The following is a 13,533-nucleotide window of genomic DNA, read 5'->3' as shown; positions in this document are numbered from 1 at the left end:
GAAAGGAGAGAGAAGAGCAGTGATTAGAAAAAGCTGCAATTTTGTATCTGAGCTGAGCCCCAAGGATAGAAGATTTCAGCTTGTAGAGATGAGAGAAATGGCAGAGGAGATGACATGCACAAAGGCATGGAGGGTTCAGGAGGGTATAAAACATATTCAGAAAACAAGGAGCAGTCTGGACATATAAGAGCTGGAGAAGCTCTGTACAGGGACTCTGAGGTGAGGAACCTGTATATTCTTCAACAGGCAGCTGGGGAACTAAAGTGGATTTTTAGCCATAGCAGGCATGTAGAGAGGCTAATCAGTGTTTTCGAAAGATTATTCTCTGAGTTGTCTAGGAAATATTGGAGAGGGATGTGGGTATTGGCAGGAATACCAGATCCTTTTAAGAGGTAATAATAACCTGAATTAAGGTGCTAGCAGTGACAACAGAAAATAAAGAGATAGATATATTCCTAGCACCTGCAAAAGTACACAATCGATTTTTTCCATTTCCCAGTTCCACAAAGTGAAACAGTAACTGTCCATTCTGAACCAGACTGTTTTTTCTCTTGTGGTTGATTAGTAGTTTTATCATGGTAGTAAACGCTAGTCTGGAATGGCTGGGTTCCTTCATGAAAATGGGTTGAATTGAGAAGATGCCCTATTTGAACATCTAGAATAAACCAAAGGTAAAATGACAAATTTTCAGGTTTTTCTTCCTCAATGAATAAATGAGTGAAGCCACATGAGGGACTCAATCTCCATGCTTTTGGGAGAGAGATAATCATTATTAGTGCTCATGGGCTGCAGTTTGGCTTCTCCCTGGAGCTTGGCAATAAAACAATAAGTTCTGTCCCCTTAGGTTACATTTGGAAAATGGATTATGGCAGACACAGGTCAAATCAGAAAGTCCTTGTATGGCAAGAATATTTAAAAAGGATATTGCCATGAGGGAAGAAAGGAGAGTAGTTATGGCCATAGAATTCTAGAAAAGGACTTGACTTGTTGGTCTACCTACAGGGAAAGAAAGAGCTGGTTCTGAGGTCAACAGCACTGGATTCTATGACAGCTGTATTTCTTTGTAAAATTAAGCAAAATTGACATTCAATTTTACATACCATTCTTAAAACATGGTTACTGTGAGTCCATAGCTAAGAGGGGGCATTTGTTGACAAAATTCAGGTTTCTGAGCCACAGGGATTGTGGGTAACATTCATCATCCTGTGATGATGGCTGAGGCATGACTACCTGGCTCTTCTATAAGTAGACACACATCCTTCAATGTTACCAAGCAGTCATGAGGTGTTTTTCTCTTTGAACTTCTACAAACATCATTAGCTTCCCCCCATAGTAAGAAATGAAGGGCAATAACATTTTTGTTTATTTACTGAACTTATTGGGGTGACACTGGTTAATAAAATTATATAGATTTTAGGTGTATAATTCTACAATACATCATCTGCATATTGCATATTGTTATACAAATATTTAGCCTATTTCCCTAAACTCTGCTTAGGGAAAACAGATTTCCCATTGAAGAACACAACAAACTTTCAGGCAACTGATGGCTAATATGCTATTATATCTAATTAATTTGCTGTCAAAGTCCCTAGAAACAACGTAGGGTTATTTTTTGCTTTTAATTTTTGAAAGATTATTACTTACCTTGCCCTATAGAACGACTTGCAAAGTTATACATATTCAAGGCTATTGCAAAATCTTCTAGGTTGTTCAAAAACTGGAAAAATGACCTGAATTCATCAAATGTGATGCCCTATATTGAGAAAATATATGTAAATAGATTTTAGTGTGGCCAAATTTATTAAAATAAATGCCTATACTTACTAGAAAGAAATAGACTAAGCATGTGCAATATAACTTGCAAGTCAACATTTCTAGGGCACATTCTGAAACCTTTCTCCATATGGAATGTAAAATTCACTCAGATTTTTTTTTTTTACTTGGCAGTGTTGCTACCACTAGCAATGTTAGGTGAAAATATTTTAAAAATACTCTCATATCAGCACAAAGTTCCAAAAAATTGCTACAATGAAAATGGATAGAAAAGCTTCAATTTCAAAAACTCTGCATAGCAGGCCTGAATTTTTTAAACCCTGAAAGTAAATATGATGATGAAGGAAAAAAGAATAGTTTTAAAAAGACACCTAAAAAAATTTCCACTGTACATATACTCATTAAATATAATTTAACATTGTATGATGATCATCAATATCTTTATAATGACAATGAAAACAAGCCAACAGTAGTGTATTTTTACTTGCTCCTGCTGCGAGAGCATGGCCAGCACAGCAGGAGGAAGCATAGTGACTGTACGTACAGCTCAGGGAGGCCTGATGCAGGGCTTGGTGTGTGATCATGGACAGGACCCTGGCATGTCATTTACATAAGCTACAATTATTGCCACTACTATTAATTGAGTTAAATAGGGAAGTTATTTAAAATGAGTACCACATATTTCAGATAATACAAATTTGGGCATCAAGAGCTGCATTTAATTAAGTGTTCTACTCAGTAAATTAATGTGATTGAAAGAAAAAGTAAACTGAAAAGAGCGAGGGCCAAGAGCTTAGGCTTAACCAATTCTGACCTGAATGTAGGGGAAGGCATACTAAGAAGGCTGCACTGGAAAGCTAGAGCAAAAACCAGAAGAGCCTATTTTCATGCAAGCCAACTACTGATTAAGTGGTTTATTATCAAAATAATATTTATTATAAGTTTCTTATCAAAGTTTTATATACATTATTCCCACTTTAATTACAATCCCTCTTTATTTGCAAGGAGAATCCTCACTGTCTCTTCACATTTTTCTCTTTCTCTTTTCTTACATTCAGGGTCGGCTGTTCCAAACCTGAATTCTGCTTTGTGACCCAATCCCACCTGTCATGTTTTCCAGGGGGACCATTCGAATCAATTAGGGAGATGGAGCCAGAGGGGTTGGTCCTGCTGTGGAGAGCTTGTTGCCAGGGAAACTGCTCACTGCTCTGGCTCTGAATCAGTGTATGCTGCGACCAGTGCCACAGCAACAGTCTCTGTCTCAGGGTGACATGTAAAAGTGAAAAACAGGAGGATGGGATATTTTTAAGCAAATTGTAAATATAAATGTCAATACTTTCAGGGAGAATACTATCTATTTTCTTCCTGGCTCTGGGCATTTAAGAAAATTTCTATCAGTTCTCTGGCTAACCACTAAGATAATGGAACATAATCATTAGCAACTGTACATGACAAAGAATACAAATGAACTGTGGAAGAGAATCTGATTTCCAGAGTTACTACGTTATAATATTCAAATGTTTAGTTTTTAGCAAAAATTACAATGAGTATAAAGAAATAGAAAAAATATGTCAACAGAAACCATCCCTGAGGAAGCTCAGACACTGGACTAAAAAGAAAAAGACTTTGAACAAATTGTCTTAAATATGCTCAAAAGAGCTAAAGGAAACCATGAACAAAGAACTAAAGGAAATCAGGAAAACTATGTATTAACAAAATAATTAAATAGAAATTGTAAAACAAGAAACCAAAAAAAAAAATTCTGGAGCTGAAAAGTATAGTAACAGAAATGAAAAACTGACTAGAGGTTCAAAAGTAGATTTGAGTGAGTAGAAGAAAGAGACAATGAACTTAAAGACAGGACAATTGAAATTATTCAATCTGAAGAGCAGAAAGAAAAAAGCATGAAGAAAAATGCACAGAGCCTAAGGAATCTGGGGACACCATATAATGTGTATCAATATATACATTTCTAGAGGCCTGGTGCAGTGATTGTTAAAGCAGGTCCTTAAGTCACTAGACTGGGAAATCATAACGTCTCTACTGTTAATTCCTCCCCAACTAGCAGGTGCCCTCACCAGTTTGAGCCGTAGTTTTCTTGACTGTACGAGGATGGGATTGGATAGGTGATCGCTTTAAGATGCTTTCAGGTTCTGACACCCCGGGATCTTTCCCCCCATTGCAGAAGTTTTCATCATATTAGAGTTAACTGCCTAGCACTCTCAAAGGGTTTGATCATCAAATTTGGGACATCATTGGAGAGATTCACTGTTTTTCTTTTTTTCTCTTTTTTTTCTCAAAGATACCATTTACTGGTCAGCAGCAATGTGAAGAGGCCCAACATGGGATCAGGTTTCCCTCACCTTCCTCAGCACTGTAGGATTCTTTAAGACCCTAAAAATACCCTAGTAATTTGACATAATACAATTTCAATATTTATTTTTAGGGAAGTGTCTATGAATCAAAAAAAAAATCAGTTTAACATGTAAAACTGATAAAAGACCCCTAACTGAGAGATTATGTAAAACTAATGGCCAAATACATCGAGTCCTTTTTTCTCCTGGAGAATTGTTAGCACTGTCACCAGGTATCCATTTTATACAAAGTCAAACTATTTGCAAGTCTTTCTTGGATAGATTATCTTGATCCTTCTACAAACACAAATAGAAGGCAATATATCCAAAACATCCCATGCTTGACGGGGTGCTTGTAACACCAGTTCTATTTGGTTGCAACGATGCATTCAAATACCACTAGATAATGCACAACTGCACAGAATTGCTCACAAAACACTTGCTACTAAACAAATAGACAATCAGTTGTTCCAGGTCCTTAACCATTCATGCCATCCAAACTCTTTGAAAAACCTCACTTCAACTGCTGATAAGATCATTCACTCACCAATGGCCATCTTCAAATGACCTTTTACTAAGGATGTTATAGAAATGAATCAGGTGTGACTGATGTCAATATAAACTGCTTTGTATGAGGTGATGTTTATATAGTAGTCACAGCCTATAGTTCAGCAGAATTCTCTTGAAAAATGATATTCATAATTTGAATAAAATAATTGTTAACAACCTTATGGGTTTTTAGCATATCTAAGAAAAATATGAATACCTACCCAGAATTTTAAATTAAGCCAGTTTTAAAATTTAGCCAGAAAACTTAGGACACATAGGAAAAAAATATTCAAAGTATCTATTAATTCACAGAACAAAAGAACTAACAAAGAACAATATATTTATAGACTTATATAATTACAAGATAATAGCACATGTAATAAAGTAAAAATAGGGTATTAGATACCTTTTCTTCAGCTATACTGTAACGCACATTTTCCAAAAATACGGATGTATTTTCCACATTTGTATATCGTAAAAGAATATGAGCAAAATCTTCTTCACTGATGGTATTCATTCCATTAGAGTAGGAAAGGAATTCTATTTCTAAAACTTCTGTTTGGAGGTTATCCATGAATCTATGACAAGAATGGGTAAAGAATGAATAAGATAAATGAAGAGTGTTGATGGTAACAGATGGCACTCAGCCTCTCAGGGCTTTGGCTTCTGCATCACTAAAATGGGGATAACAAAAAACCTTGCAGGGTAGTGATGAGACTTAAAGGAGTTAATGTGTGATGTGTAGTGTTGACTGTAGTACTTCTGAATGTATAGGAAATAACAATCCAGATATCCACACATTTTTTTTTATCATTCAGTAATTTCCTATTATTCTTATCAATAAAACCACTGGTATAAAGGTACTCACAGAAGTGGATATTTGTTAGACATAGTACCTCAAGTTAAGATGAAAGCAGAGAAAAGGTATCACTGCACTAGGTGTTTCTGACTTTAGCATGTTAACATTTTTTTTCAACACAAATATAAAAATTAAGCTCACCTATAAAAATCTTCAAAGTTGAGCTCAGCTTTTCCTTTCTTTCCAAAAAAGTGTACAAGAAGTGTGGTATCTGTTACCAAACTCATAATGTCATCAGCACGCTTAAAAAAAAATCACAATTTAAAGGTTAGCTGTAATGAGCAAACAGAGGATACTCAATATCTCTCAAAGAATTTTATCAACATATAAATATCCAGGATATAAGTATATTAACATTAGAATGAAAAGTGTAAGACTGTATTAATAAATGCCATTACAGTTAAAATGAAGTTCAAAATTAGAAAATAGAAATATGAACAAAACCTATCTTTATCCTAAAAAATTTTTAAAGACATGATTATATATTTTAGGAAGTTTCCTACCTCAAATTATGCAAAAAAGGTACCTATATTTTAAATTATTTAAACTAGTTGAACTCTTTTAGTAATCACCTAAATAGTTTATTTGTACTTAAGTAATTTATAGTGGAATTTTCTTAATCAACATGAAAATCCTTTTTTTTTAGGATGTTCAAAATAGATACAGTCTTCAGATGTATAGAACATATGGGGCTGACAAAGAAATGGTCTCAAGCTTTACAAAAGAACTTAGACTATAGTACTTTACTGTATTCCATATTTATGGTAATTTAGGTAGAAGATACTATAATTTGGAATAGAAACTACACTAGTAATACTTTGAAATTTACATCATCTACAGTTTTTTCAAAGAAAAGTCTTACATTTTTTGAAAAATTCCAGAGGGTATTTCCTTTCCCATTCAACTTGATAAACCAAGTTCCAACAAGTGTATTCTTAAAATAGCTTAATTATAGTCCTTATAAAGTTCAATGGCTTGTGGAAAATCTTCATTATTTCCTTTTAGGTAGCTTTATAGGTTTTTCCTTTCTTTCCCCTGCTTCCCTCCCACCATCCCTCCTTTCCTCCCACCTTCCATTTCTGTTCCAGTCCTTTCTTTTTCTTCCCTTCCTTCTTCATTTGGCCATTAACTCATACCTATCTTAGAAATTCAGGTAAAAAATGATAAATTTCACATAACTGTACCTTTCCCATATATTATACTGCAAATTAAGAGTTATATAATAACTACCATTTTCTCTATTAAAAGGGACATATTTGAAATGTATTACTTCTTGGCCAGAACCCTGACAATAAGTACTCCATAAAAAACACACACATAGGAAACAGAAAGCATATACTCTTTCACAAAGGATCAGTCCTTTTCTCTTCTTCCACATTCTAAATTTTGGTAATTCTTTGATTCTTTATAGCCCTCTTTCATGAAGATAGCTATTTTATCCTACATAACATTTACTAGTATAGGATCTTTATTTCATTTCTCCCTAAACCAAATATTATTCTTTTCTAAAGACTAGTATGGGGTTATACTCTTCCCTCCAGTATGCCCGCTTTGAATCCATGACACCTTTTCTAAAGTGATTTCTCTGCTACACTGATTACTCCTCTCTCTCTAAAAACTCCAACATGTAGGATACCTTCAGCTTTATATGATCTAAAATTGTTGACATTCTCAGTAATCTAATCTATTTGTATTTAAGTAATTTAGTTTGAATTTTTCAAAATGACCTCTAGCATATAACTCCTTATTAATTGGTGTAGAAGATCTCTACTATTTCTCAACTTAGTTTGCTGAGAAGTAGTCCCAATATTCTCAGGAGCTGGAATAATCAAGAAGTTCCCTGCGGTACAACCAACATCTCTGAAGATCTGATTGCTAGAGGGAAAATAACACAGCCCAAAAAACAGGTGTCATATACCACCTTTTAAATATACCATACTAGAGGCCTGGTGCATGAAATTCAAGCATGGGGGGGTCCCCTCAGCCCAGCCTGCACCCTCTCCAATCCAAGACCCCTTGGGGGATGTCCAACTGCTGGTTTAGGCCCGATCCTGCACATCCCTTTCACAATCCTGGACCATTGGCTCCTAATCGCTCACCTGCCTGCCTGCCTGGTTGCCCCAACTACTCCTCCTGATGACCTGGGTGCCTCCGGCTGCTCCCCCCTGCCAGCCTGGTTGCCCCTCATGGGCCTCCTGCCGGCCTGGTCAACCCATGCAGCCTGCTGTTCAGTCGTTTGGTCGTCCCTCACTAACCCCCCTGCCGGCCTGGTCGTAGGCAGCCCTCTTGTGAGGGTGTGAGGGTTAATTTGCATATTACCTCTTTATTATATAGGATTAGTGATGCCAGCTTTTCAGGGCTCCATATATGGCAGATTAGTGTAATTTTGAGTACTGCTCAAAAGGGACTACTACTTCACCAGTAGCTGTAGGTTGAGAACGCAGACTGCTGGAATGGAAACGGCAGGATTTAAAATCAGATGACCTGGGTTCACTGGCTTTCTGACTTTCAACTACCTTTTCTGTGAAATGGGAATAACTCTATCTATAATAACAATTATGAGGATAAAATTAGAATATGTGTTTAAAAGAAATATACAAAGATTCTGACTGGCAGCCATAAGATGCTTTGAGAAAAAGCATAAGACCTTGAGGGGAGTGGCAGGAAAGATATCTCATGTTTATTATAGACTTTTTTTGTGATAGTATACAATCAAGTCTAATCAGTTTATTACCCACAGAACAGCTTAAATTAGTAGGAGAAGGAAATATTTGAGAAGGCATGCCTAAAAAGAGCATAAGAGTGAAAGACCTAGCCAATCAGAAGTCAGCATGAAGAACTGGGGTAGCCATGTAGAAGCTAAAAGAACGGAATGTGGAAGGACAAAATAGGTCAGAGGAGGAGGGTTGGTGCTTTAGAAAGCTGTTTACTTCACAAATAAGCAGTAGTGTGGTGAGCAAATACGATGAAGCGCAGGAGTCAGAGTCTGGCTTTGAGTCCTGACTTTTTCTTTATTAGTTTAAGTGACTGTGGTGAAGTTAGTCTCTCTGAGGATATTATCCTCAGGAATAACAAAGTATCCTATATGATAAAAGCGTAGTATGCAAATTGTCCCCTCGACTGGGAGTTCGTCTGGGAGTTCGACCAGGAAGTGGCTAGGGGAAGGGAGGGAGACCTGGGCCAGCAGCCTCTAGGGACCCTATCAGTGCATGGATTTTGTGCACTGAGCCTCCAGTCTACTATAAAGGATTATTGCATTAGATAACACATGTAAATCATTTAGCACTTTAACTGGCATATTGTAAAGGCCCAATAAGTGTTAGCTATTATTATTTTGGCTAAATCCATGTATTTTTAGAAGTTTAGATAGAAAAGATAATAATGTTGAAGCTTAATGTAAAAAAAAAGATTTTTACATGGTACACTTTAACTTGTTATTGAAACTACACATATAATATTATATAGATCTGAAAAAAAAGATGCCTTAAAATGAGAGATTACAGAAAGACCCAAAGTTGGTGAACTCAGATAACACATTATGGAATGCTTTCTGTAGTGCCGTGCTGTCCTTTACCTCGAGACCTAACACACGGGAATAAGATGGCTTTGTTTTACACAGGTTTAAATAATGACCTCATTCAGCCAGTTTTTCTCATGCCCACAGAGCACAGCGGATCTTCATTTACAGTCTTTCATCATGAAAATCTTATTAGACTTAGGTTGCACTTATCCAGATAATCCAGAGCCACAGAGGCATAAGTAAAAGTTTGACATTAGAGAGAAAAATTAGAAAATGGGAATGGTGAAAACTGCCCCCCTTCAATGAAACGGAGTACTGTTGGGAGTCACTGAAAACTATACCAGCGTCCTTGGTAGCCTAACAATGTTATATAACTGGCATCACAGGAGGGCTGGGACAAAAATAGAGACTTCATCCCTTTGATTCTGTGCTCATTGTTCAACTAAAATGAATTCAGGTGTTTTCATAAGAAAGCAAGAAACTGCCACAAAAGAACCCCAGGGGTCATTTACATGAAAGGCCATTATCTAACGTTGTTTTGATGAAAACTTACTTTAAATGGTTTCATAAAAAATGAAATAAATTAGTAAATTTGCATGAAATAAAAATATCAAACTATTAAAAGAAAGAGTTTTAAGGATATCATTTCAACATATTTTTACTGATTCCAGTGTGACGATCTTACCAAGCTCTGTCCCAGGGCTGGAGGGACTGTAGGCAGAGGTTCTGAATAACCTACTGAAATTTAGTAAGGACGGGTAAAGTTTAGAGCAAACAAAAAATTTTTAATTTCATCTATAAAACTCAAAATAGTTTTTATAATTTGGTATTCAAACTGTACTCAACAGTTGTTTGAGAGGCTTACGTAAATGTATTATCTATTATTTTGGTTAGAAAGTAGTGTTAGCTGTGGCATATTAAATTTTCATTATAATATGGTTTTACTATAATTGAAAAATCATCTCTTGTTAGAAACAGCTCTGGCATAAGAATATGAAAGGCTAATCTCAAATTTACCTACAATATTTGAAGAAAAATGCTTATCTCAAGATTTACATTTTAAATATACAAGAAACAAAGAAATAAAAATAGATTTCTAAGCTTTCTTTCTGAACCAATTTGAATCCTGAAATACTGATATTATAAACAAGTCAGTGTTACACCAGCATCAGTAGTCACCTATAAGGAATTAGAATGAGTTGTAACTTAACATAGTTAATTCTGTTATCCTCTCTAATATGGGAAGGTGGTAACAGACAATCCCCAAATAATTATTTTCCTTTGGAATATAGCTTGTTTTGTTTTCTTTTCTACTTTCTCTTCTCCATAAGATTTACTTTCATGATGCTTGAATAAATTCATTCATTAATTTAGCATAAGCTGATTATAGTGTGGATTGGCTACAGCCAACAGTGTGCTAGTAAACTGGTGCTCCTGACAAAAAGCCCAATGGGTGGTGTTTGCCCATTTTATGGTATTAATACTCCCATCATTGGCATTTTCAAGGTACCAACGAGATTTAACAGGATGATGAGTTAGGAAGAGCTGTGCAGAACTAGCTGTGGGAAGCCAAAAAACCAGCTCCAGCACACCGCTGCCAGAGTGATAAACACCTTCAAAACAACCTATAATCACTTACAATTTTTGAGTGTACGTTAAGAGTTTCCTGGTCTTCTGATACTAACCTCCAGGATATAAATTAAATTCAACATCTAATGCACAGATTGTGTTGAATTGAGATTTTCTAAAAGAGTTAAATGAGATTAAAGATAGGCTGGAGGCTGAGAGGTGGTCAGACTAGAACGGGGAGGGACAACAGTGACTTGACTAGACTTGACTAGAAGCGAGGCCACAGTGGCTCATAGAGGCTCAAAGGGCTGGTGTCCCAAGTGGTTCTTACTTTTAGGCTCTGGAAAGTAAAGGCTCACAGTAGTGCCTTCGCTTTGTGCCTGCACAAATGATCACAGAATTAAGCACTTCCAATGTGTGTCTGCACAGATGATTAGAACTAAGTACCTCTAAATTATCTATAAGTGGAACGTCTATTACCACTTCATGCCTAAAAATAGTTCGAATTTAAAAGGTAATTTAAAAGAGTAATTGCTCACCATAATTATACCATATTGATATATCAAACACAGTTTAGAGATGGGGAAAAGCTTTATTTTTTTGGGACTTTAAAATTGAACATAACTGACAAAAAACGAACATTTCTAAGTGTTTGCCCTAGTCTAAAGGTATTTGAGTAACACTGTATATATAAATAACAGAAATTACACCTAATCCAGTTTACTTCTCTAGATATTTTTAGGTGTAACTTTTAAAAGTCAAACTTTAGAAAAAGAAATGAGAAATCAACTTTACAAAGAAAAAGCTAATGAGAGATATATCTGTTAGTATTTACTGAAAAGTCCTTTGTTGTAAGATGATAGCCATCTCTAAAGTTCTTTAAAAAATCTCAATAGAAACCATAAAATAACTCCTGGCCAGGTAGCTCAGTTGGTTAGAGAAACGTCCTGATCGAACCAAGGTTGTAGGTTTAATCACTGATCAGGGCACAAACACGTATGAACCAATAAATGCATAAATAAGTGGGACAACAAACTGATGTTTCTGTCTCTCAAGTCAACAAGAAAAAGATGATTTAAAAAACATAAATTAGTGTTTAATCCACAAGACACAGCCCATCTTTTAAAATGACAAATCCCTATGAACAGCGGCATAATCAGAGCGGGGTGGTAGAGCAGTCTGAGTGCAGCAATAAGGTGTGTGTCTCTATAAAATTCAAAACCAGCATGAATAACAGTTGGTGTGCTTTTTATTTTCCACGCAATAAACAATGTCAAGAGGAAATGTTCTCCCTTCCTTGACTGCTCCTACCATACCTGCTCCACACTAAGCTACTCTCTATTGATATTAGGAAACTTAATTGTTTAAATCTTCCATAACTCTAGCAATTAGCTATCTTTTACCAAAGTTAAGTTTCATCATTTCATGAAATATTGCAAGTTATAAGGTTAGAAGAATCTGTGAAACTATGAAACAGCATTTTCAAATTTTCTTAAGTTAAAACAATACTTTTTTTAAATTAAGTTGGAAAAGTCATGTTTTCTACAACAAGCAAGTTGATTTAACATAGATACAGGTGATCTTGCAGTCTCTGCCAGCATAGCTGACATACTCAAATACACCACTAACACATGGTAATAGCTGCTTTACTGGAGGAAAGGAAAAAGATAAAATATATCTTTGGCTCCATCATTATGACTGTAAAATAAAACAAGGCCGAGATTAACAAAATGGCAAATAATACAACGACCTGGTCGAGGTTTAATTATACCTCTGCGAGGTCTGAAAACAGTGCTTGGCTTGTATTACGTCTCAATGTATCCCAGTAGCTTCTGGAGACAAGTTCCTCAGCATCTGGTTTAAGTACCTGTAGAAGTTTTAAGAAGCACAACTGAAATCTAAAAGGTAGTCACAAAGAATGACAATTTATACACTTTAAATCTTTTCACCCAACCTTGAAAAGAAAACACATTAGCTTACCTTCTTTTGTTTTCTGCTGCACACAACAGTATTATATTACATTGCCGGTAAACTCTGGGTATTTTCAAAGGTGTAATGGTATATAACCACTCTTTCTAAGTACAATGTGGCTTTGTCAAAAAGAATCATATTCTTCACCCCTCCCCCATGCCCTTCTACTGAAACATGTGTAACTTCTAAGAAAGTGTGAAATAAAAATTTTATTCATGCCTGATGTGAAGTCAATTCATTTGTAGAAGATCTGGGGAATTTTGTAGCAACCAATAAAAACCATGATTAATTTAAAAATGAATTATTGTTGGCTGGTATACATTGTGTTAGTGCATCAAAGAATCAAAATGACCGTATCCACACTTTAGAGAAACAAAATTTAAACTAATCTGAAATTTGTCAAAAAGAAATAAGCCAGTTTACTCAAAGCTCTTCAGGGATTTGATAGGTGTGTCTGTAGATATATACTACATATATCTATGATATATACTACATAGAAGGTACTTGCTATTTACCATAAGGAGAGAACACTAGCTTCTACCTCAGTATTGGCTAGTTTGAAGAAGAGGTTATCTAGACTAGGAAGTGTAGTCTAATCTTCATATGAAAATGCAGAACTACAAGCATAAGAGTTTATAAAGACTCAAAAATAATTAAATGTAAGTTTCTGTCCAGATTTACCAGGGAAGGCTTCCCAGGTTCTTGGGCTTGGGATTCTTTGATTATTGTGGGAAGAAAATGCAGCACGGTATACTTAGGAGTAGCAGCTGATGACGAGAGCACTTTTATTTATGTGTGTGTGTTAATTTTTAAAAGTCTGATGCCACTAATCTGAGAATTATTTCAAAGATCCAAGTTTCAATTCATTATTAACTTGAAAGCACTGCCTATTGCCCGCATTTGAATAAAATCTTTAAATATGTTAATAGTATAAT

At 35.6% G+C, this 13,533-nt stretch overlaps 1 protein-coding gene across 1 annotated transcript in view; it reads right to left on the bottom strand.

Moving 5' to 3' along the window:
- MICU3 (mitochondrial calcium uptake family member 3) overlaps positions 1–13,533 on the bottom strand; it is a 71,947-nt gene that overhangs the window by 4,261 nt on the left and 54,153 nt on the right. The window contains exons 10-13 of the mRNA XM_006753800.2: positions 12,399–12,494; positions 5,680–5,780; positions 5,086–5,257; positions 1,648–1,756 (exon numbers count right to left, since the gene is read on the bottom strand). Of these exons, the coding sequence (XP_006753863.1) occupies positions 1,648–1,756; positions 5,086–5,257; positions 5,680–5,780; positions 12,399–12,494 (478 nt within the window). The remainder of the gene's footprint in view (positions 1–1,647; positions 1,757–5,085; positions 5,258–5,679; positions 5,781–12,398; positions 12,495–13,533) is intronic.

This window comes from Myotis davidii, unplaced genomic scaffold, assembly GCF_000327345.1.
Source record: "Myotis davidii unplaced genomic scaffold, ASM32734v1 scaffold71, whole genome shotgun sequence".
Lineage (NCBI taxonomy): Eukaryota > Metazoa > Chordata > Mammalia > Chiroptera > Vespertilionidae > Myotis > Myotis davidii.
Note: the sequence above shows the minus strand (reverse complement) of the source record. Positions and strands in the feature narration are given on the sequence as shown.